Source organism: Anoplopoma fimbria, chromosome 3 (genome assembly GCF_027596085.1).
Source record: "Anoplopoma fimbria isolate UVic2021 breed Golden Eagle Sablefish chromosome 3, Afim_UVic_2022, whole genome shotgun sequence".
Classification (NCBI taxonomy): Eukaryota; Metazoa; Chordata; class Actinopteri; order Perciformes; family Anoplopomatidae; genus Anoplopoma; species Anoplopoma fimbria.
In genome coordinates this window covers 19,931,205-19,956,407 of record NC_072451.1, presented here as the reverse complement: position 1 = coordinate 19,956,407, position 25,203 = coordinate 19,931,205, and the positions used below count along the sequence as shown (strand labels likewise).

The 25,203-nt window shown below is 40.8% G+C and overlaps 1 protein-coding gene across 4 annotated transcripts in view; it reads left to right on the top strand.

Annotated features, from left to right (window-relative positions):
• LOC129089387 (guanine nucleotide-binding protein G(olf) subunit alpha) overlaps window positions 1–23,667 on the top strand; it is a 45,647-nt gene extending 21,980 nt beyond the window's left edge. For 2 of the 4 annotated variants that reach the window (XM_054596807.1, XM_054596809.1), the window contains exons 6-12: window positions 17,043–17,097; window positions 17,205–17,278; window positions 18,774–18,832; window positions 19,043–19,163; window positions 20,106–20,236; window positions 20,330–20,397; window positions 22,385–23,667. In XM_054596807.1, the coding sequence (XP_054452782.1) occupies window positions 17,043–17,097; window positions 17,205–17,278; window positions 18,774–18,832; window positions 19,043–19,163; window positions 20,106–20,236; window positions 20,330–20,397; window positions 22,385–22,531 (655 nt within the window). In that variant the 3' untranslated portion in view covers window positions 22,532–23,667. Of the gene's footprint in view, window positions 1–7,618; window positions 7,748–17,042; window positions 17,098–17,204; window positions 17,279–18,773; window positions 18,833–19,042; window positions 19,164–20,105; window positions 20,398–22,384 lie in introns of those variants that run through there. The other 2 variants (XM_054596810.1, XM_054596808.1) reach the window with 2 other exon arrangements.
• Window positions 23,668–25,203: the final 1,536 nt, after the last annotated feature.

Sequence of the window (25,203 nt, the reverse complement as noted above, 5' to 3'; positions counted from 1 at the left end):
GTTTTTCCTAATACAATTGTACTCCAGATACTGTAGTTAGGAAATACTGATAACTGCAGTGAGGCAAGGCGCAGAAACTGATGCCTCTTTGCACGGTGCCCCAGATTTTATGGAAGGCTCCTACTTCACCTTGGGCCACCATAGGGTGCCGGTCGTACACAGCGGACTTGCATGTAAAAGGAAGTTTGGACATGCAAAGCGGCTAGCTGATTACAGTGCTCTCCTTCTACTTCCTCTCTGACTCGCCTCTGGATTTACATGTAAATATGAGGACGTGTACATGGTACCGACACAGGAGTGCGGCCTGCTGGAAGTTGCCCCCTCCTCTCCCAAGTGTTGGCTCCCTTTATCTCTCAGGGTTCTGACAAAAGGCCTGTTTTATCAGTGACGCTATTTATTGTCTTGTTGTCAGCGATCTCTGAGCCCCGTGTTACATGGCTGTAGTGCTGAGATGTTTTTAAAGACGGCGTCGCACGTAGACAAACAGTCTCTGTGCTCTCTTCCTGAATATCTTCCATTTCTTGAACATAAATTTGACTTCGGGTCAAGTCTTCCCCTGGTTGCCCTGCCTGAAAGCAGCTTCCATAGAAAGGAGAGAGATAGTCAGGTGATGGTTGGAGGAGTCACATGAATCTGTAAGGTGGAGCTGTTACAGTCCAAGGCCTGTGTTTGTCTTTGCTGCTCTGAGTCAGTCTGTGTGCAGTACGACTGCACAATACGTAAAAAAGCATCTTGTGTTTATTTTAGTCCCTATTCCAGTAACAATACCACATTATACTGTGGTATCATCAACATTTTAAAATCGTCTTTCTTAATGTCCTTACAGCTCTGTAAATGCAGTGGTCTTCTGAATGTTGAGATCAGAAAGAATATTCCATATTGTAATAACTGAAACCACTGACGCTTGCAACTAGCTGAAGCACAGAAAATACAGCTGTCCTGTGACATGAGTAAACATTAACAGAGTGGAATGAAGACAGTGAAAAGCATACAGTATTTAAATAGTGGTTTAAATGTCCCTTTTTTGTGTTGAAGTGCATTTATTCGTTTTGAACTTGGTGGCTATGCTTTCTGTTCGTATGTTGCAAGTAGACAGCATTTTTTATTTTCGCATGGAAGCTATTTATAGCTTTCTAGCTAAGTTATAATACCTTTACTCTGATGCTTAATTGTTTATTTTGAGTCCAAATTGTCAGCCCTGTTCCCAACCTTCTTTTCTTCAATATCATTCATTCTTTGATTACTTCTCTCTCCTGCCCTTCTTGCTGTCCTCCTATCACCGCCTCTCTGGCTGTTGCGTTGCTGCTCCTGATTGGTTAAGAGCTGGTGAGCAGTTGTGTGTTTGGCCAATAAATCATCATCAAGCTAACAAATTTATTTTACTGGTGTGTAAAGGAGATAAAACATAATAAGTAACAGCTTCATGTCGTTTAGTGAACAATAGAACAAAGTTGAGTTTTCAGTTTTGATGGGGTTAATAATCTTGCATTCCTAACATGGTGGCTCTGACTTTATATGTCAGTAGTTTTGAGTTTGTCCTACTTGAATGGCAGTTCAGTTGAGTGACAGTTGTTGTGTTTTGGTTCTCAAGTGCTTTTCCTTGTCTAAAGGAGAGCGTATGTGTGATTTTAGTGCAGTGAATTTACTAAAAATTCACCTTGAAATGTATTGAATCGGTCTCAATTCCTACAATGCTTTTTGGAGAATGAAAAAGCAGTGTTCACATTTGGAGAAATCTCACTTTGCAGTCCGTAGTAACATTACAATATGCCTCTATTGTCAGTGGGTTTGATTGATGTCTGGAATTTGTCAGACTGCGTGGCCTCTCACTTACTTCCTCTCTCAGTTTTAACCTCTGCATGAACTATGTGGACGGAGGGCATTCATAGATACTCTATGCTACATGGCAGCAGACGTGTCTGTGTGTAAAGGCCCTCACACACAAATACACACACACACCTATTGTTGTTATGACCACTGAACTACATTAACCGTTTTCAGCGACTACCTCTGGAAGTAGTGAAACACCGGCAGACGGCTTCAGCAGCCAACTGGGTTGAAAGGAAGGGAGCAGAGGTCACAACTTTGGACTCGGGCTGTACTTAAACAAACTTTGTATTGTTTGGAGAATGCCTGTTGTGTTTTTGTTGGCTATTCCTCTTAAGTTCAAAACTATAAGGGTCTATCTGCTTGTCCCTTCTTCTCGGTGTTAGCAACTTTTGAGCTTAGCACCGACCCAACCCGCTCTGAAAACCTTACATAGTCATTCCAGGAAGCTTTCATTTTGTCTTCTACTTTTGTTCTCTACACCTGCTCTCTTGTCCAAATTCTTAATAACTTCCACAGTCTTGTGTTGTAGTTATGTCTTGGATCAAAACTGTGATAAGAGTGCTTTCGATCAGTCAATATTAAAGAGGAAGTTGGCCAACATGTGGCTGTTTGTTGGAGGAACAGATTTGCAGGCAGCAAACTTTCATGTTAACAGTCGAACACAGTAGATGTTTTGTTGTAAATAAAATTAAAGAAAACACCAAACAAGATCATATCAGAAGAAAAATGTAGTTAGATATAGCTAAATGTGGTGTTTAGATTTTGTGAGGGTAGATTATTTACCTCTGCAAATTTCCGCCGTGTTGTCCTTCACAGACCTTGCTACACTGGCAGATATTTTCCAGCGGGCCTAACTATGGCCGGCCCATTGGACAGAGGCACAGGAAATAAGTATGGGCCGATGGCGAGCGCTTGTTATGCCAAAGAGCGCGTCCATATCGATGCTTGTGGAATCCTGTCACCCATTGATCCGCCCTCTGCATTGCACATTTATACGTTTTAAGAGCACAGATATGTGTCTGCCAGTTGATTGATTATGAGCTATTTTCGGCTGCGGACGGCTGGTTCCATTGCAATGCTTTGGATGTGTCAACAGCAAAATCAAACACTTTTTCACACGCAAATCTGAACTCCCAGGCCTCCTGCTTTTTTTTTTCTTCCTGTGGCGAGTGTTTGTTGCAATGCCCAAGCAAATATGACACAATTCATGACATAACTGATACACAAAGGTAATTATTACTGTAGTGGCTGTTTGTTATCCAGTGTTAGAAGCTGTCAGGGCGGTTGTGGAGATCTCCCTGTGTTTGTGTGCTCCGTGGCTTGGTAGCTCTCCTCAGGCTCAGGTACCGGGCCAGAGGAGAGCTACCCTGGATGGAGTTGGAGTCTGTGAGTGTAACTGACGAAATGAGGCTATGAAACAGCTGAGCGATACAGCAGGGATTTATTCCTGCAGTGAGAATGAGGCCTGGGACAGAGATGGCACTGATGCTGGGTTGGGTACAGCAGCGTGATGGCTTTAGATGCTGCTAACAGGATTTTTAATTCATTTTTTTGGTGATTTAAAATGATGTACCTCCAAAATGTTTTGAGTGGCCAACCTTCCTTCCTTTGATCATTTTTAATCAAAAGACCACTGGCTATAAGAGAGAACCATGCTTTTTGTCTTAGGTACAATGCATTGTGGTCATTGTAGTTTACTCGTGTGCTCTCAGTGTTTTGCTGTATGAAATCTGTGATGCAGATAAGAAAAAGTTTAATGAGTCCTCCTGAATGAATGGAATAGCTATTAATCTACAGGGATACGCTGCTATATAGCCTAATAACAGTAGAGATGAAATAATTAATAAAATAATTGATTAGTTGATCAACAAAAAGAAATCCGCAACTACTTACCTCTGCAACTTATCTCTATCACTTCTTTTTTTTTTAATGCCTTTCATTGTAGTTACAGCTAATTGTGAGGATTTGATCCTTTTCAAGTCATATGTTATGAGATGAGACAAAACTAACAATTTGAAGATATCACCCTGGGCTTTAGTATTTACTATTTGCTGGTAGACAAGAGGATTCATCAATTAATCATATAAATAAGGCAGATTAACTGATTTATAGAAATAATAACTGGTTGCAGTCTTATTTGCCTTACCTACTATAAAACTCATAGTTTTGTAAATCCAAATTATGATCCCTCTGCAGTTATTAATCCCCACGATCCCATCTTGAGTTAATGGCAATCCAAACCAAACACACCAGTAAATGTACACATGAATTCAAAACAAACAGGAAAAGAAACTTGGCCCTGACTCACCCTTCGTACTGAGACAAATATCAGATTGTTCTTGCTTCAGCCATTGATCCTATCAAGGAATAAATAGAAAGGGGAAAGATCAAATTAAGCTAAAAATATTTAGTAAAAAACAGTAGAGCTGCATCTAATTCCAATTATCATTTTTTAATCTGTTGATTGTTTTCTCAATTACCGGATTGATCTCATTTGATCCGATTGATGTTTTTCAAAGCCACATCTTTAAATATCTTTCTATCTATTGACCCGGACAAAACCTAAAGGTATTATTTTACAGTGAAAAACAGAGAATATCAGCATCTCTTCACAATGGAGGAGCTGGATTTGAGTTCAGAACCAGTGTTTGGAGTTAATGCTCAAAAGAGGACTGAAACAATTTAATTCATTATCAAAAACAGTTGCCAGTTACTTTTCTTCACTAATCGATTAATCAACTCATTGTTGCAGCTCTGTAATAAAGAAGGTCCATTATCTGACAAATAATGGTGTTACACAATGTATTTATTAAATACATTGAGCTTATATTTCCATAACCTTCAAAATCCTTCACCTGCTGCTCTTAAAGTTGAAAAAAATTGTAAATAGGAATTGTAAACATTTCAACCTACAAAGAACAGAACTCATGCATGCTATACAAGGATCATCATAAGTCAGGATGTTATGTGGTCTAGTTGGTCCAGTATGGAGAAGTATGACTGGGACGGGACAGATCTACAGCGGTCCAGGAGATGGGACTGTGTATAGACACATCCGAGGCTGGGTCTGGTTCTTGGCTGGCGTTGGTGTTGGGGCTGGGGCTGGGGCTGGGGTGTAGTGCTGGTCACGGGACTCTGTCACCAGCCGGGGGGCCACTGACACAGTCATCTGGGGCAGTAAAGCGCTAAGAATGGCCGCCATTGTCAGCCAGCTCCGGCCCCTGAAGGGCCTACAGAAACAGAGGGGCTACGCTTCGCAAACAGTGGATCTCCTCAATAAGGAGCCTCTTCTGTTCACGGAAAAGCCCGAGAGAGAGATATTTATACACAGGCTGCATGTCACTGCTGCCTTCTCTTGTCACCAATAAGTTGCTTCGTTTCTTAATGTTTTAGCTGCTTTGATGTTACACAGTGTAATACCAACAGATGAGGCTGGTTGTGGCCGGGTTTGGGCTCTTCTAACATGTCCGAACTGTGTGTTTTATATTTTAATGTAATTACTTGTTCCAGATTGGTTATCAGGTTATTTTTAACACATTTGATGTTTGTTAAACTTCATGCACTGTGTTGTTTTAAGGCTTGCAAGGTTTGAGAATGAAATCTGAAGTCACAGTTTGAATTTTTGCGTCTATAAAGGATGAGGTTTGAGAGTCTGTAAGACGATCACAGTCTGTTGGGACAATCAGAAGACTTAATACAACTAAAACTAAACAGAAATTCAGCAATGGCAGGGTATGGAGGAGAGGAAGACATCGAGAGGTATGAGCTCATCAGATGCTCAAAGAAAGAACAAAAACAATTTAATTTAAATTTTTGATTTTGTATTAAATATCAACAATTTTAGTACTAAAACAAAAAATTATGGATGATGTCGCAGCTCAGCCAACTTGCTCCGAAAAGTCAAACAAAGCTACAAAGATCAAAATCAAAATGCAAAATAAGCCAGTAAAATGTATCCTTATTTCATCACAGAAAAATGCTTTGAATGCATTTTACCAGATTAACTATTAATGTTTATATACATTTTTTTTTTTATATCAAAGTAGGTTAAAGTCGTGTAACACAAACTCCTGAAAATAGCTTAAATTGTTTTAGTTCAGTTTAGTTCACTTAATCTTTTTCTTGTAAATTATGTTGTTGTTTTTTAAGTTTACGACAGCACATTATTATAACTACAGCAATTTATACAAAACTGTTCATAAAAAGAATTATAAAATGGCTTAATCCAGAATAACAAAAACCTTTGTGTCGCTTGCTAAAATCAGATGACACTGCTGTCAGCTGACTGAGGGATAATCAAAGAGGGCACTATGGAAGTGTGTGTGTTTGAATATATCTGTGAGTGTGTTTGTGTGCATGATTTCTGAGGAAAAAGGAAGGAGTGGTTTTGAGCTGAACTGTAGAATCCAATCTACTGGAAGCTCAGTGGGACTCCATCTACACAAACCACTGTCCTTAAGGTTGTTAGAGCCCCCTGTGGGACCGACTCCCTCCCTCCCTCTCTCCCTCTCTCCCTCCACACACTTTCCTTCTTGCTCTCTCAGTCTATCTATTCAGTCCTCTCTTGAGGCCAGAAAGTAACAGCAGAGAGGATGTTGCAGAACACATGTTGTTCCCTATATGACGCTTTCTCCTAAATGCGTGTGTAAATCCAACCTTTAACATCTTCACGGTCATCAGTAGGGCCCGAGATTTAGTGTTAAACTGTAATTGTTAATGGCTCTTTCTGTCCGTAAGGTGAGTTTTTTTTTTTTTTTAAAGAACCGAGGACGTCGTTTGAAGTTGTAGATGTCGTTTTTTTAGAAAAGCTTTCAGCCTGTCTGGGCATTTGGAAATAGTTAAGAGAGAGCCTAAAGCTGCCCAGCATAGCATGCTACATGTCACAAGATTAGCTGCACTGCCAGTGTGTTTTTATTTTGTTTCTAGAGACCAGAGGCTCTGACAGCCTGTATTTAGTTTAGAAATTAGTTGGATCACATTGGAAAAGCAGGAACTGCTCCATTGGAAAAACAATACACGTTCTGAATAGTATATTTAAAATCTAAATCAATATCAAAATGTACAAAAAAAACTCACTCACAATTGCCTTTTTTCCCCCCTGTTAAGTAACTCTCATCTCACTTTACATATCAAATTAGCAAAATTGTGTCATGTTTAGATTATTTTGTAGCTTCTTGTTAATTGTTAGTTTTGTCTCTCTGAATGTTTAATCTGAACCGCGCTGCAGAGAGAAATGGGAATTTATGTTCCACTTAAAGAAGGGGAATTGTATCTATAAATAGAATTTTATTTTTGGGTTAAAATGTGCGTCCATTTTAAAGGACAGACAGAGACACAGCGCGAGGCTGGTGAATGGCGGATATCTGCGGGTCTGTTACTGTGTGCCGACTACACACACACACACAGTACACACACACACACACACACACACACACACACACACACACACACACACACACACAAAAACACATACCTCTCTCACACACACACACACACACACACACACACACACACACACACACACACACACACACCCTGCTGTTGACCAGGAGTGTAAAGGCACAGACTGCTGGAGGACAGCAGTGGCGCTGCAGGTTCCCTGCTCAGAGATTGTGGAATGGTCGTCCATAGACCCCCCTTCTCTTCCTCCTCTCTCTCTCTCTCTCTCTGAGGCTTCACTGAGGCTCCCCCTCCTCTCTCTCTCTCCCCCTCTCTGTCGCTCCCTTTTCTCCCCCTCCCCTTCCACCCACCCCCCTTAGAGCTTATGTAAACTAGCTGTGGAGCCAGGGCAAGCTGAGGCTATTTTTAGCAGCAGCACTGCAGAGCAGAAACTGGCGGAGGGTCACGTGTGCGCAGCCGAATCAAAGGGAGTATCCCGGCAATGCGCTGTAAACAAAGGGAAGGTCAGCAGCAGAAGGTGAGACACACACACAACGCCTCTGTGTTGGTTCTGTGCGTGTGTTAGCGACTACGCACCGCCTGGCCATACCTTCTCCTCCTAATGCCCCGACATAAAACAAATCATCGCCAGTGTACGAATAAGCTTCCTCTGTCTCCCCCTACTTCTCTCTCTCTCACACACACACACACACACACACACACACACACACACACACACACACACAGCTCAACCATTTCTGCCACTGCTAGAGACCGAGGGGGGGGTGATCAAAGCAGGGTTTGACACACAAGGAGACATTTTGCTGTCTAATCATGACACAGGGGCTCCACACTCTCCTCCCTGTTGCTGCCGAGTCGGCCTATCACAAGCAGAGCACAAATCCATCAAAAAAAAAAAAAAAAAACCCCACATGACCACGTGTGTTTAGCATTGACATTAGCATGGTTGGTGTCACATGGGGGGGGGGGCTGTCAGACTCCTCAGCGCCTGTCGGGCCCGGCCTTAAAGCTGTAGCTCGGGTTGTTTAGCCTGCAGGCCTGGTTAGCATCGAGGCTAGCAGCTAGCAGCGTCCAGCCACACCCAGGCAGAAGGTCTCCCTCCACCTTGGCCGCTAGTCAAACAAGCTTCAACTTTCACCTCCTGAGGAATGTGGTCAAAAGGGGGAGGGGGAGGGCTCAGAGCTATTTATAGAAACCTTTTATATTTTTTCTGTTTGCCAAGACGGTTCTAGCCGTCGGCTGTGTCATCAGGCCGGGCTGAGGGAGGTAGCTTGGAGGCTAACTTAAGTAAACATTTGGCTCAAGCCGTGGTGGGGCAGTACGGTTGGATGATTTATTGTTGTGGGCCTTCTTAACCTGAGATTCTGCAGCTTCTCTGCACAGACCAGATAGATAAGGAGCCCATCTTGTCCTGACAAAACAATATGCTATGTCAGGGGGAACATCCGGTTCCTCCTGCGGTTGTGGTTCTTCAGAGTGATACTGTACTCTGGAACAATATTTATTTAGAAATGTAATTCCAGTCCACACCTATTGTGTTTTTACAGCTGCTACAGGTTAAACAAAGGTGTAATGTACTTACATGTTCCTTTGTGTCACTTGCTAATTTGTCTTGACATGTCTGCTTGAGCATGAAGACCCAGAAACTCGATCTTAAACAAATGGAACAGAAAATGAATCTGCAACTATTTGGGGAACCAAGAAATAATGTTTTATTTTTTATTTTATTTATTTCTCAAGCAAAAATGTCCCATAGTCAGGATTTGATGTTTCTCTTTGTTGCATGTGATTGTAGACAAAATGGATTTGGGTTTTGGAGTGTTGGCCAGACAAGACTAGAGTATTTGTCACTATGTCGTAAACATTTTATAGACAACAAAAGTAAGACATTGACAGATTGATCAATAATAAAATAAAGGAAACTGTGTGCTTTTTGATTTATTTTGATTTGTTTATATACTGACTTTACTGAAAACTATCAGTTGTTGACCATACAATTTAAACCTGCGGAACATACATATATATTGTCACCCTGTGTATTCATATACATACATCTCTCATGGTAAAAAACAAGCAGTTGTGAATTGAAAGTTGCTAATTGTGCATTCAGTGGAAAGCACAGTTGGAAACCCACACTACCTGTATATCTAGAAAAATTTTGGTGTTGCAAGTCTAGCCCATTATATTCAGAAAGGAGATGACTTGTTTTTGAACATCACTCGCAACTATATTGAAAGATTTTGCCGTGTTTGACATTATCTTTAGCACATTTTAGAGTTGTATAGTAGTGGCATGAAAGTACAGAGAGTTTTATGCAAGTGGATTTGAATTAATTCAATGGGGCTAAAATTTGTTGACCAAGACTACCCATGTGGGTTGTCTGAAGCTTGCTTTTCTCACTATGGAGGTTGTTACAAATATGTCACAATATCACCACTGTTTGCTGTTACCACTTGACCATAAAGAGCCCAGTGGGCATTACCGTAATCAGGGCCCGTCTCATGGGACTCCTATTGACTGCGCCGTGACTTGTAACATCCTCATCAATCCCCACGGTTCGGCTCTCAACTCATTTAACCCTGTGCGTCTAATTCATCACCGCTGACGCTGCGTCATGTAACCGTGTTGTGACAGACTTTGTGTCTCTTTACATACTACAGAAGACGAGACATTACATTCCTCCCCCTTCCTGAAAATGTGATTTATTTTTGGTTGTGTGCTTGAGACGGTGGCACTCTAAAATAATCTGTCTTCATAAACCTAAATTTGCTGTGCCCTCCCACCAAAGAAACACACGCACACACAGTGACACACATACCATGTAGAAAGCTAGCACAGAGCGCGGCTCTGCTTTGTGTTGATGTATGGGAGAGTCTGGGAATGGAAGGATACAAGTGCGGCCTGGCTTAGGAAGAGACAGGGGGATAGAGAGAGAACGAGAGAGAGGAGCGGTATGGACCGACTGGGGTTGCCATGGGAACCCAGCTGCTAAAAGCAGGCAGGGTCAGTGTGGAAGAGAGGCTGTGAGCAGCGGGAGCGAAGGGATGCCACCCGGAGGCCAGTTTGAGAACTACACAAACAGCACAGGCCTTGACAACTTGAGTTCCGGCACAGAATCTGCATGTTTAAAACCTTAAAATAAGATTTGAGCATTTTGTTAATGGAGAAATTAATTCCTTCTGTGTAGATTTGGTTAATTTCTAATAACCAACAGCTCGGTTCAGGCTTATGCAATCTGCACTGATACGGTAGACTCCCCTGTCTGATATTAATGGTTATTGACTTTTGATTAGGGGAAAAGAGGAAAAGCTCATTTTCACCGGGTCACCGGTTGACTTCCAAGCGGAACAACTAATTTGACATGGAGGCTGTGGTTGTTTACAGGCCAGAGAATTGAAACCTACTCGATATTGCTGATTAGTCTATTTTTATTTTGTTGTCTATTTTTGGCACAGACTAATTCAGTAGCTGACAGATAGTGTATCGATGTCGGGCCTCAACATTATTTAGAGAAACCCATCGGTCAATTTCACTGTGAGAACTGTAGCTGGGAGCTCCACACGGGACACGGTTCAGGCCCGACAGATTCCCCGTGTTCCCACTGTAGCTAGAATTTTGCAGGCTGAGTCTATTTTAAGCAGGGGTAATGTAATGGTCCACGTAGACATTGAGCAGAGACAAAAGGGCATCACAATGTATTTCACATTTTTTATACAACACCTTTCAAAACCATGACTTGATGCGGCCCTGGAAGGCGAATTGGCGGCCTTGAGATAAAGCAGGCACTTTTGTTTACACAAGATTTGGTTTGACTTTCAGGAGTGTCTCCGTTCTTGCTCCTATATTTAGGAAGTACCCACTGAGCCGTTGATGGATTTGTCTAGTTTCAGATCCATCTCCCAAACTGCACAGTGTTCCTGTTTGGATGGATGAGTTGAACCCGGGGCTCAGATCTTTCCACCAGGTGACCAGGATCCTGCACAGCTCCACCTTCACTTTGTGCCGCTGCACGAGGCTCTGTGTGTGCGCTGTAGCAGCTCAGTACCTCTGACAGCCTGTGTTGTGTGAAGTGTAGTGCGGCCGGGTTTGTTAGGCTACTGGGTGTGTTTTGTGAGACAAGACAGATGAAGCATGAAGGAAACGTTGTCAAGTATATTCATATTAGATTACAGTTCGAAACAATTTTAGGAAAGATCACAGTAGTGCTTACATTTTTAGTGATTGATTCATTGATTTACACACAATTTATCAGCAACTATTTTGGTAATTCAGTAGTTTAAAACAAGAACACAGCTGCTCCAATGTGAGGTGATTCTACTTATCTCTGTAATATAAGATTTTATATCAAATATCTTTGTGTTTTAGACTGTTTGTTCTGACAACCCAAGACAAACAATCCCCTTTTCAGAGAGATTTTATAGACCAAGTGTTGAAGAAAATAATGAATCCTCCATTAATCGATAATGAAAGTAACTTTTAGCTAAAGCTGTAGATCAGTTGATCATTGAAATGGGGATCCTGTTTATTTAAATCTATTTATTTAGTGTCCTGTTTAATAACGAGCAGTCACTGTTGTTACTGTCGTGGTTCTGCTTTTGCACTTCCCAGAGATAATTTGTTTGTCAAACAGTGTGGTCGGTACAGTGATGCCGTTGAGCGTTAATTTCCCATCAGGGAACTTTGACTTACTTAAGGTGGTGCTCTTTTGTATTTTCATTCAGCGATTACAACGGTGGGGTTGTAATAGCTGCTCATACATCTGTTGCTTTCCTATTTACTCCAAATTAATGTCATGGAATGTTTTCTTTGGGTCATTGTAAAATAAACAAAAAAGAGCTGCAGTAAATATACAACTAAGAAAGATATGTATGGGCATTAACAAAAACATTTAAATAAAGCTTTACCAGCTAGAAACGAGTGTGGTGGGGCTGCTGCCATGTCCAGCAGTGAGTTTTAAAGCACTGTCACCAGTCAAATGGAGACTAAAGTGAAAGTCCATTATGCTAGCCTGAGCGCTGGCCTGAGCGGCTCAAAATATGGAAACTATTGATCGGATCCTCTGCACTGCTAATTAAAGATGGTCCACTATTTGTAAAAAGTCAACCCAATTATCAAATGAGCACATGAGGCTGGGAGGCTGTTGGTTGGTGTGAAGGTTGCCGGTCTGTTGGAGAGGACTTTTTCCAGTCTTTATTTCACCATTGTTGTAACTTTTTACTGTCTTTTCTTTATCCACAATGGGCTCTTTTTTTTTTTTTTTTTTTAGACGTGTTATCTTGATGCATTCAGATTGTTTTCAATGTTTGAATGAAAATTGAAGGCCCCTGAGTTGTGTGTATATTCATGCCTATGTCTGTGTCTTATGGAAAGATGAGTCCAACAACACAGAAAGACCAGGCCAAGTCAAGTGATACTGTCCTCAACAAAGCCTATACATAGCAACACAGACTGGCCTGCGGGACGAGTACAGTGTGTTTTGGCTAAATACAGAGACAACCCAGCTGCGCAGACAGAAAGAGAGGGACTGTAATAGTCAAGACAGTAGTGCAGTTTTCCTTTTTTTTTTTATTCAACATGCCAATTAAGTACAAACTGGCATGGACCAGTAAAAGATAAATCTGAATAAATGTGAAGTTACAGCTGGATTAACATGGTTAAATCGTTCTGAACAGACATTGAAGTGGAAAAAGCAAAGCGACAAATTTATTACAGATAATAAACCATAATGTATGTATTGTACACATACTGAGAAGAAAGTGGAAATACTGGTGACCTGTTATCCCTCAAATCCACACATTTGACAAGAGGACCACATCACAAAACGATCCTTGATGCCAGCAGAGAACAGTTCTGGGAGGAAATTGAAGAAACCAAACCGCAGATTTCAGTGGACCTGAAATCCGGCTCGTCTATTTGTAGCATTCGACCAGAACAGCTGTAGCCTCTGAAAAACTGCACCCAAACCTTTTGATAAGGCATTATCTGGACGACCACTCGGTAATCAAAGTAATCTCTTTCTGTGTTTTTTGTTCTTGGACCCAGGACCCAGGTTATTCTTTCTTTCTTTCTTTCTTTCTTTCTTTCTTTCTTTCTTTCTTTCTGTCTTTCTGTCTTTCTATATTTGGCTCTCCAGAGCTCTACCAATAGTACTTCTGTCACATGGCAGTCACAAAGCGCTCAGTAATTATAACCTAGCTAGGTTTCTGCAAGGAAGGCTGACTAAAAATACTCCCACATTGTTGCAGTAATGGGGCAAAAGCGGGAGATTTTTGGAGGTTTTGTTGATGTTTTTGTGTGTGAATCAGTGTCAGTGTCTGCTCAGGGCAGACGAGTGTTTGTGATACTCAACTTTATATTGTGTTTTTTTTCAAATATGGTGCAGTTTTAATGGGTTTGCTGGATTTGTTCCCCTTCCAAGGAAGCACAAATTGAAATGTAAATATAATTAATTGTCTGATTTGCTAAATGTAGTTTTAGAATGATGCCAACGTACATCTCTGCATGTTGCCGAGTGTGACACTATATTTGGACATTTTATAGGTTAAACAATTAATCGAGAAAACAATAAAAAAAAAAAAAAAAAAAAGCAAAAATTTGAATTGCAGCATTATCAGGTAAGGTCGAACATACATTTTGAATTAATGTCCCACCTCATAAAAACATTTGTCAGGCTTTTTTGTGAATGTTTTGGTAAACTGCATTATTTACATCACCTCCTAGGCTTCTTTATGTTTTGTCTACCCCTTGCTGACTTTCTGGGAGGGGGGGTACCAGCTGTATTTAGTTATTACTGCCCTCTATAGTCAGTAAGAATCTTGTTAACCTGGGTGTTTAATGAAATAATTGCCCGTGTGAGAAATTAGAAAAACTCCTTTCTCATACAAATAGTTTTTGTGAAGTTTTACCCTTTCAGACCTCTTAAAATGATTGACATGATTCAATCTGAGTTTCCTGTCGTACACGTTATATTCTCCACACCATAATCATTATAATACTATTTTTCAATAAAAATAAGGATAATAGCTTAAAAAAGATAATTCCCTCTAAGATCGCAAATCATAACGCATTTGCAATATCAGTCAAAAAAAATCCCAACTAGATATTTCATCTAAATCGTTCAGCACTACTCCTTATGGTTACCAGGGTGTCTTTATGCTGCAGGTTTAGGTGTTTAAAGGTCATATAGAAAGAAAGTTACACGCGTCCGAAGGTCCATTTGTAGGTCAAAGACAGGTGTGGAGAATTGTGGGAGTTTTCCTTACAGGATTAGACCTCTGGTCAGCCTTGGGAGACTGACTTGGCACACATACCTGATCTGGTTAATAAGTACATAATGTAACGTGCACTAAAATAATAAATGAGGAGGATTTTTTAGATGACAGTTACTCCGTGGTAACATGTAGCCTGTATTTGTCATTTTTGTGGGATTGTGAAAACTAAATCAACAAAACAATTAAAACAAGAAGTAGATCATTTGGTAACATTTTCTCATGGAAATAAAGTTTTAATGCTAGCGTTATATATAGCGAAACAGCAGATGCATCTACCCTGTGTGAGAAAGTCTAGAGTTCCTTCAGAAATAGCCTTACTTCTGCTTTTGTGTGGACTGTGTGAGGCAGAAATAAAGTCAGTGTGATAGAAACAGCGTTGTCAGGGCATATGAGCGTTGTCTCTGTTACCTAATGGTTCCTAATAGAGCATTCATTCTCTGCTGTGTGTGTGAGGTGGGCTACTTTTAGGGTCTGAATTAAGAAAAGAACTGACGGCCATTTGCGGCTGAGACCAAATATAAAACCTGACTTACTGATCTTATTTGCATCAGGTTTCTTGTTGCCATGTTGACTTTTTCAGTGACATCCTGAAGCTAGAGACGGTTTGAGAAAAAAATAAGCGTGATGAGCTGGGCTGTTTGGTCCACATCTGTGTCCTACATACTGGATTCAGTCACCAACTTCAGCTGTAACCCGGGACCTCTTCTCCTCCAGAAATACCTGACGCACCTTTATTTCCTCTACTGTATATTTTTCTTAATTTGTACCATTCTCTTCATAGTAGTTTTAATTATTGTTGCACAATTGTGGCTGTGGCCTGGACTACTCCTTACTACTCCTAATCGGTTGTCATTATCAGTTATTCTGTTGATTATTTTCTTGACTAATCAATTAAAAAATCTCACATTTGAGAAGCTGTAACCAACAAACCTTTGTAATTTTGTTTTTAAAAATGCATAAATAATGAACAAAACAATATAACAATTGTCAAAATAGTCTTTGATAAAAATTTTGACTAGTAATCAATTAATCAAGAACTCTTTTTAGCTCAAATGATATACTAGACAGAGAACACAAGAGAGGGTTAAAGGTATGAAGGTTATTTTCAGAGTGATACATTTGCATTTCATACTGGCAAACATATTTGTACCTCCAGTACTGTCAAGGGCATTTTTGCTTTGGTCCCTGGGTAATTTGGAGCTCCAATGTGGCCTTCTGTTGCTCCTGTAGTAAGTCAGTTCAGGTAACAGAAGGGGAGGCATTGGGTACCATAACGTACCTTAAATACCTGTTCAGTGCTTCTCCCACAGCAGTGTAGTAATAGAGCTTTCATATAAATCTGGATACATTTTTTTTAAGTATATCAGTAGCTGTACGTCATCCCTAGAACCCGCACAGTTTTTTGGTGAAAGCGCTTTTGAAGTTTTTGGACCTTCATCTTGGTGTGATCTAGACATTTTGAACTAAATAATTTCTTATGTATGCAAGATTTTCTAAACAGAATAAGGGATTATCTTGATTGATGCAATTTGCTGGTTTGTTATTAGTCTGCCGTCACTTTATGTGAATTTTCTTACGGTTATTTTAGTTTTTAACTGTGCCGTTTTGTTCTTAAGGCTTTTATCTTTTACTTATGTGGTGAAAACTTTTACGCTGCCATCTTGGCCTGGACGCCTTTCTAAAAGGGATTCAAAATCTCAATGGGATTATCCTGGCTAAATAAAGGTTATTCAGAAATAGATTAAAAAAAACAGATACATAGTGGCTCTTAGATCACCATTGTTTGAATCCCTTTAGTTGTGTGATCCAGACCATCCAGGGGCCCGTGTGTCCCCAGCCTCGGTGTCCTGAGCCTGCTGTGCTGCAGAGAGGCCCAGCTGCTGCTGCTGCTGCTGCTGCTGCTGCTGCTGCTGCTGCTGCTGCTGCTGCTGCTGCTGCTGCTGCTGCTGCTGCTGCACATTCTCTCTCAGTAGTGAAGAGACGGCAACAGCAAACTGTCTAACCTCCACAATAACCGCCTTATGTAATCACTCTGGCTAGAGACAGACCAAAATAGCCCAGACTGAACAGCCCTGCCCTCTTGTGGCAACCGGCTGCATAAACACCGGCCTACCGAGCCTCTACAGGCAGTCAGACATGGCGGATGCCTTTTGCAGCATCCGGTGTAGCTCACATGAACATCTAAACAACAGTTTGAGCGTACGCAGCACAAGAGAAGGGTTTAATGACCGATATAACAGTTGTGACATGTGATCAGATTTGGAAATTGCAGTCAAAGAGAGAAGTTGAAATGAATAGATGCGATTGTGTTGTGATTGGTGAAAGGTCTTGGGTTTCTTTGTGAGATGAGCTCTGGTTCCCTGTATGTATGTTTGACTCAGTATTCATGGAGACTAATGTGATTCATTTCCTAGAGGGAAATTATAGGGATATTTGATTGTTTTATGGATGTGAATCTTAATAACTTTCATGTTTCCGCAGCATATATAAATTGATAGACCTTAGTGCAAAATCATAAGTCTTTTCTGTTTCTCTCCGCAGTTTCCTCGACAGAATTGACTCTGTAAGACAGAACGACTACACACCAACGGACCAGGTCAGTCCATCAATCTGCACAGTTTACAGTTTGGAAATCACTTCAAAAATGTTTGCTTGTTGTAAATTTGACAGAATTGTATTTGTCTTTATTTGCATGTTCTACAGGACCTGCTACGCTGCCGAGTGTTAACTTCAGGGATTTTCGAGACGAGGTTCCAAGTAGACAAAGTGAACTTTCAGTAAGTGTTGCTCAGATACTTTTTATTTTATTTTGCGATCTGAACATTGGATGAAGCCCGGTTCAAGATTCTTGTTCATTTTGTTGACCATTAAAGTCCAAGGTTTTTGCAGAGGGAATTTTAAATATCCCTTTGTGTCACTCCGAGCATCAGAAAATACCATCAACAATAGTAAAGTTCCATTGATCAAGCTATACATAATATATGAACAGACCCCACTGTAAAAACCTTGAGAATATAGAAAGGAATGAAACTCGAAAGTTTGGTGTATCTAAGTGCCACTGAAGTGGAGATTTCTGGCCTAGAAAAAAACATTTAAAAAAAACGGCCTTCAAAGATATGTATTTAAAAATTCCAAGCATTTTACAAGACACTACAGGGGAACAGGGTAGAGGAAAATTAACTAATAGATTTCAGCATGAAACTTCCCCAGTTTATTACTTGCATTAAGATAATTTCTTTAGTATTACAAATTTTCTGAAATTGTTAAAAATTGACCAGTGCATGAAAAAAACAAAGCTTCTATCCAGTCCACATTTTTTCCTAGGAAGCAGCTTCTCCAAATTCTGTCACATTCCTGAACAGGAGGCTCTTCAGGCATTTTTGCAGTTCCTGCAAATAATTTGTCGTCCGATCATTATTGAGATGACGCAGGCTTTTTTAACATTTGACTCCTCTTGCATCACTGTTTTACCACTAATCACAGTTAAGAATGCCCTCTTGGGTGTCGTTGCTATATTTGCCTTGGTCTTGTGTTAAGTCTGAAATGTCATAAGTTCATACCCCTTAACAATAATGAACAAAACGCTGAACCCCAAACTGCGCAGCGCCCGGAAGCTGAGCTTGATCTTATTACCTAAAATGTAAAATGAAATATCTGTGGTCGACCGGTGAGATTTCTGAGCCAGCTGGAAGTTTTGAACATTATTTGCAGTAGAGAAACCAGTAAAAGTTAAAGTTTCATAACTGTTTTCATGATGGCAGATGAGATAACCCATTTCCACAGTTGCAGACACAACAGACGTATTCTACCATCTGAAACGGGCCTTTGTATGAAATTATATCATCCTGAATGATTGATATAAAGGCCCTTTTTTTTATTATTCAGCTTTGATGACTTCAAAATATCCAGCCAGGGTCACACAGGGTACCGAGTGTGTGCAAATAATGCTGTTCGTCATATTATTATTCATTAATTGATTAATCATGTTTTCAGATCTGTCCCATTAGAAGCTACGATCTTATTTTGCAAAGCAGACCTAACATCAGGAGCAGATTTAGCTCAAGACAGACAAATCGTTTGTAATCATCTAACAAACGTTTCTTTATATGAATAATCATTAAAAATAAAACTGGCTCCTAAACGCTCTCAGGGCAGCCAACTGCAGCACAATATGTACCTGATGTCCCACTATAAAATATGTTTCTTTGATTAAAGAGGGCAACAGTGAGGGTGTTGTTGTGGGTCTGACCCAGTATTTTGTCTCCTCCATAGCATGTTTGATGTTGGAGGCCAGAGAGATGAAAGGAGAAAATGGATCCAGTGCTTTAACGGTGAGACTTTCAGCCCTTTTTTGTTCTTGATCGTCTTCAAATAGCCTCAATGTACAAACGCATTCACCTCCCGTCACATCTTGTCTGTCTCTAAATATTTCCGGCCAGCTTCGGCGTCACGTCACCTCTTGTTGTTTGGGTTATTCCTCCACACATGTGATGTCAGAGAGCTGTCCTGATAGTAGTTCCTCTCCTCTCCTCTCCTTCTAGACGTCACTGCTATCATCTTCGTGGTGGCCAGCAGCAGCTACAACATGGTAATAAGGGAAGACAATAACACCAACAGGCTACGGGAAGCCCTGGACCTCTTCCGCAGTATTTGGAACAACAGGTGAGTCAGAAACATGAATGAAGTTTGAGCCTAGTGGTTAAATTCTCTTCTTGGGTTCTTTCCCTGCTCAGTTAACCCTTTCTTGTCTCGCTTCTGCTGTCCTGTTTCTTAAATCATGAATGGAAGTTCAGTAAATTTCAAATGGTGCTTTATGAATTACAACCCACTACAGCAGCTATTCTCGGCCGTGGGCCTCAGAGCGCAATCTAGCGGGCAGTGCTGGTACTGGAAGTGGTTTAGTTTAAATAAGGAAATATTCTGGGGGGTAATTTACAAAGCTAGTTATTTTTATATTTTACTATCTAAATGTTCTTAAACAGTGACAGGAAATTGATCAGGTTTTGAAACGAAAACATTGACGTGGGAGGATTCATTATGTCATGCAGCGATTGGTGAGGGTAGGCAGAATATTTATTTTGGTCATTACAGCTGACTGTGGCGTAACACATATTTATAGCCCAGTGTATTTTTTCTCCTTTTTTTGTGTGTTGTGCATGTGTTTTTTTTCTCTCATTTATTTGGGAAGGTGGACCTCGGACATTTTTAACAGTCAGAAGTGGGCCTTAAGATACAAAATGTTGAGAACTCCTGACATACAGCATGACAGCATGTATGTCATGCTGTCATGCATCTCAAATCTGCTAATGACAACATATAAACACCCTCCAAAAAGAAAAGCATACCTCCTCCCTGAATAAACAAACCTTTTTTTATTATCAACACTGCCTCATGTCATAGAAACTGAACTGATGTTCATGGGACCGGTAGTTCCAGCTCTTGACTTTCTTTGAGCAAATAGGATAAAGGTGGTCTAATTTTAAGTTTAACTTAAAACTAAATATTCTGTGGTGTTGTTAATTCAAATAAGAGACATTAAAATCCCAGTATATATATATATGTGTAAAACTATTTCTTTAATTGATTTCTTTTCTTGTTTTTCAGATGGTTACGCACTATATCGGTCATATTATTCCTGAACAAGCAGGACATGCTGGCTGAGAAAGTATTAGCTGGAAAATCCAAAATTGAAGACTACTTCCCCGAATATGCTCGCTACACCATACCAAATGAAGGTTTGTGGCCCCACGGAAATGTCCAAAGTACTAATGGAGTTCCTTTTTATGCAGTGTTATGCATGTTAAACTGTGAATCTGTGGATCTTTTAGCAACTCCTGAACCTGGTGAAGACCCAAGAGTGACGAGAGCTAAGTTCTTCATCCGAGACGAGTTTCTTGTAAGTATATGGCTGTAAGTCTGGACTGTTTTAAAGTGAGATGAAGTTAACGAATGTCCAGCCGTGAAAAACCTCGTCCTGTTAATTTATAACTCTAAACAGTTTTTATTCTCAATGCTTCCAAACACAAATGCCAACTGTGTATTTTCTGTCACTTTGAACTTGATAAAACACCTCTGCTGATTGTTACTTTTCCCATGAGGACAAATTGTACATCCTGCTAAATAATCTTTAACTCAAGATCCACCCACTGGCTTTTTCTGGAGCTTTCTCATGGTGGTCCTCAGCACATGTGTATATATATAGTTATTATGCAGGAGGGGGGGGCATAATTTCAAGGCACACAGAGGGGGATTGAAATAAATGTAGGCCTATATGAAAGATGTAGGAGTATTGAGGAGATGGATAACACTTTTTTTAGCGACTCTGGGTGTTAAAAGTTACAAGTAAAATATATATTGATTTAACGATGCAATAGCCTCAGAAAAGATAAATAACAACAACATAAGGCTACTGTTTAAAAAATCAAAGAATATAGTTAGTAATCAGAGCACTCACATAGGAGCATTGGCAGATATGTCTTGAATTTATGAATGATTCTCTTTCAAAATCAGCTGTTTGCGACAAGAAGAATCTCTTGTTCTCTCTCTCTCTCTCTCTCTCTCTCTCTCTCTCTCGAACTAGGAAACCATGTTCTGTCTTGTTTGCCTATCGATCTCCTCCGCTCTCTGTTTCAGTACAGTGCAGTGCCTACACACACACCCTCTACACACAAATAGCGCTGTCCATATTTCTGAAACATTGTTGATTATAAACAATGCACGTGACAGGTCATTTTTTGGCTTTGGGGAGATTTTTATTTTGGCTAATAGTCTTTGATGGCTCCTTTTTTTTAATGTCTTTAGTGCGCTGGTCAAAGCTCCATTGTCCAGTGTCTCTCCGAGGTATTTAAAACTGTCAATCATTTCAACCGTTTGATTGTTGTTGATGATGATGAGATGCTTTGCTTTGCTGACATTAAGGGTGAAGATGGTTATCCTCGCAACACTGGGTGAAGTGTTCAACCGTGTTGTGATAGTCCGGAGCAGAGAGGTTATCTGTGAGAAGTGCAAGAATGATTGTGTCATCGGAGTATTTTAGTAAAGCGGTGATCGGTGAGGCGCTGGTGCAGTCATCGGCGTAAAGTGTGGACAGGAAGGGTCTTAAGACCCAAACCCTGTGGCGCTCCGTTGTTAGTGGTGTGTTAGTGTTGAGATGCTGTAGCTTTCGGATCATCAGATGCCTTTGGATGGTGTTAAAAGTCCACAAAGAGGATCCTAACAAAGACACTTAGGGAATCCAGCTGCTGGAGGAGGTGCAGCAGGCAGACAACTGCATCATCGGTGTCCCTCTTAACCAGACTGTCAAAGCAGGCGTAGAATGTATTGTGTTCCAATTTTGTCTCTGGATTTCAGTGTTGCCCTGAACACCTCATTTTTATTCTCCGATCTGCCATTTTGAGGCTAGCCCTGTCTTTGAGCCTGAAGGCTTTGTTCCGTTTCACCTCAGGCTCTGTTTTATTTAGGGAGGGTTCTACGGTTGGGAGTTGGGATGTTTCGTCTCGCTGTTTATGAAGACGTTTATGTAATCCACAGTCGGCGCATGTCAAGGAGCCCTGGAGTTGAAGAACGGCTTCCTCCGACCACTCTGTCTTATGACATTTCAGTTCCTGTTTGTACACAAGGACCGCAGTTGAAAGCCATCTCCACACTGTCTAGCTGGGTATATTTCACCGACAAGCTGTAAACAGCTCTCAAATCGACAGGAAGTGCTATTATTTTAAACCTAAAAGAAAAGTTTTCAGATTCCTTAAGGTCAAAGGTCAGGAACAACGACTGAGCTGCACACCTGAAGATTGAAGGAATTCAGAGATTAGTTAAATGTAGAAACTGGGTTTCAATCTATATTTCTTCCCCCTAATGTCTTCTGTCCCGTCTCTTCTCCTCAGCGGATCAGCACTGCGAGTGGCGACGGCAGACATTACTGCTACCCCCACTTCACCTGCGCCGTGGACACAGAGAACATCCGGCGGGTGTTCAACGACTGCCGGGACATCATCCAGAGAATGCACCTGCGGCAGTACGAACTCTTGTGATGGGAGACCGCCTCAGTCAGCCTTCTGTGTTTTTTCTCCATCATTCTGCATCCTTGACGAAACCCTTCCTCCTCTTCCTCCTCCTCCATCCTTACTCCTCACCCCTCCTCCCCCCTGAGAGAAACCCTCAACAACCCCCCTGACCACCCCTCCTGTCGAGGACTATGAAGTACTACTGAAGTGTGTCAAATCCTCTTCCTCTTCTTAACTTCTTAGCATTTTGTACTTCTATTTTTTTTTCTCTCTCTCTCCATGAGACCGATGCGTCCCCATTTTTCACCGATTGTGAGAGGAAGGTTGGGGAACAAAGTTGTTGCGTGCCGCTTCTTGTTTTCTTCTTTTTCTTTTTAATCCTTCCTTTTGAATGCCTTGATTTTTTTTTTTTTTTTTTGTCATTCCACTAAGCCTTGGGCTACCTCCTATTTTTTTTTTTTTTTTGCCCCTTTGTGTCCTTCTGTTTTTTTGGCTTTGTCATTGGACCTGGACTGGTGGGTGTGGATACATAAAAACACACCTACGGGACCTCAGTGTAGAGGCAATGTGTGTGTGTGTGTGTGCGCGTGTGTGTGATGAAGAGAAGGAGGAATGCCATGTGAGCGGGAGTGTGTGTGTTTATGTTTGTGTGTCACCTGCCGGTTAAAGCTGGCATCGCCACCATGACCTTTGCCCCCTCCCCCTTTTTTTTGCCCCATCACCCCCTCCGACCTGCTCCTTCTCCTCCGCGTGGGAGACGACTGGACGACACCGGAGAGCAACGGGAGTGGACGGAGGGGAACCGAGTGGATGAAGAGATAAATGCACTTTGCATCAGGTTCCTTAATAACTTTTTTTTTTTTTTTTTTTTTGTTTTTTTTTTCTCCAGAGGAAGCATACACACAATGTAGCATCACAATATTTATTACCCTGTCACGATGTTAGCTTGCCGAGCTGCAGGGCGCACCGAGCAGCCGAGAGACATGCGGAGCGAGAGATTAAAGTGGGAGTCGGGGGGCAGGAAATTACGACGACACGAAGAAGGATTTAAATGAAGGAAAAGGGACTGAGCTCTCTGCACCTTAGCCCTGCTGCCTCCACGGACTCGGACCTGCCTCCTTTTTTTCCACACAAACCATCCTTTTAGCTTAGAAAAATACAGACGGGAGGGGAGGGAGGGAGGGGGACGGGAGAGAAAAATGTATTGTTCTCCTTTTTTTTTTTTCTTTTTTTTTTTTTTAACTTGTACACTGTGCAAGGTTGAATTATCCTGTACAGACTGTAAAATGTAATATTATTTTGTACAACTTAATTGAAAGAAAAACAAATCTACTTGTAGATCTTTGTGCCTTGATTATGGCTGTACCTGTAAATGAGCTCAGATGTAAGTATGTTTTCGACTGCGCTGTACAGCTTGATGTCAATCTCTATCAGCAGCGGAAGACTGCGGGTAGGGGACTTTCTCTGTAGAGTTTAGTTTTTTCTGGTTTATAAAAAAAGGAAATGCTGTTTAGTAAAAAATAAAAAATAGGGAAAAAATCCTAAAAACCTGTATACATTATGCAAATTAACCACTTACCTGCAGTGAAGACCAGATGTTGCAGCGCCATGCCTTTTTTTTTCTTTTTTTCTTTTCTTGGTTTTTCTTTTTCCTCCTTTTTTCTTTTTATTTCTTTTTGAATTTCACAGCTTTAAAACAAACATTGGAAATCCATTGAAAGTGTCCAAAATTGCAACCTGGTGTTGTTTTAATAGGAACCAACGTTTTTTCGATATGAAGTGTGTCTGAGATCTGTACCGATGTGCGTGCCTGTGCGCATGTGTACATAAAACAAACATAGACTCACAGACGCATTGTGTGTGCGTGCGTGCGTGCGCGTATGTGAGGGCGAGTGTGCGTTGTGTGTAAAATTTTATAAATGTATGTACATGTAAATTTATAGGTCTATATAAATATATATGTACAATTATACATGTTTAATTATGTGTGTGCCTAGGTGTACATACCTATGTATGTATACGGTAAATATGTATACATACACACATAGGAAAGCATGTTTAGAATGGAGATGAATAAATGAGAGCGTGCAATATTAGTAATTCTTTGGTCCTTTGGAGCCATACCCGATGGCACAGGCACTATGAATGTGTGAGCAGCACCCAACAAGACAAGCTCTTCTCCTTGTACAAACAGCATCAGCCTTTTCTTCTGCTACAGTACACGTCTATCCCCAAAAGAGAGTGAACTGACTGGAGGTGCAAAAACCTTGTTTGGCCTGGGAGGATGATTAAATGACATTTTTATTTTCTTTAAATAAAGAGGCACATTAGAGGACTTTGCTTTATTTCCATCTTGGTGTCCAGATTTGTTTCCACTGAGTTCTCTTTTATTTTTTTTGCGGATGCTTCGGTGGAGTTGGTGTGAGGGGTCGTACGTACAGTAGAAGGAGTACATTCAGTATCTTTACTGTGTTTCAGCAGAAATGTTTTGGTATAAATATAGACCTTTTTCACTTGTTGACATTTAGACATTTAGTCATAGTAGAAAAAGCAAAGGTTTTACCAACAAAAACATTAAAGCTCCATTTCATTCCCTGAAAGCAGTCACAGTGAACCAGCATGCACAACACCAGGACCCTGAAACTGAAGCAGCTAAATGGAATTTAACCATCTTTAATTTATTTATTTATGCCTTATGT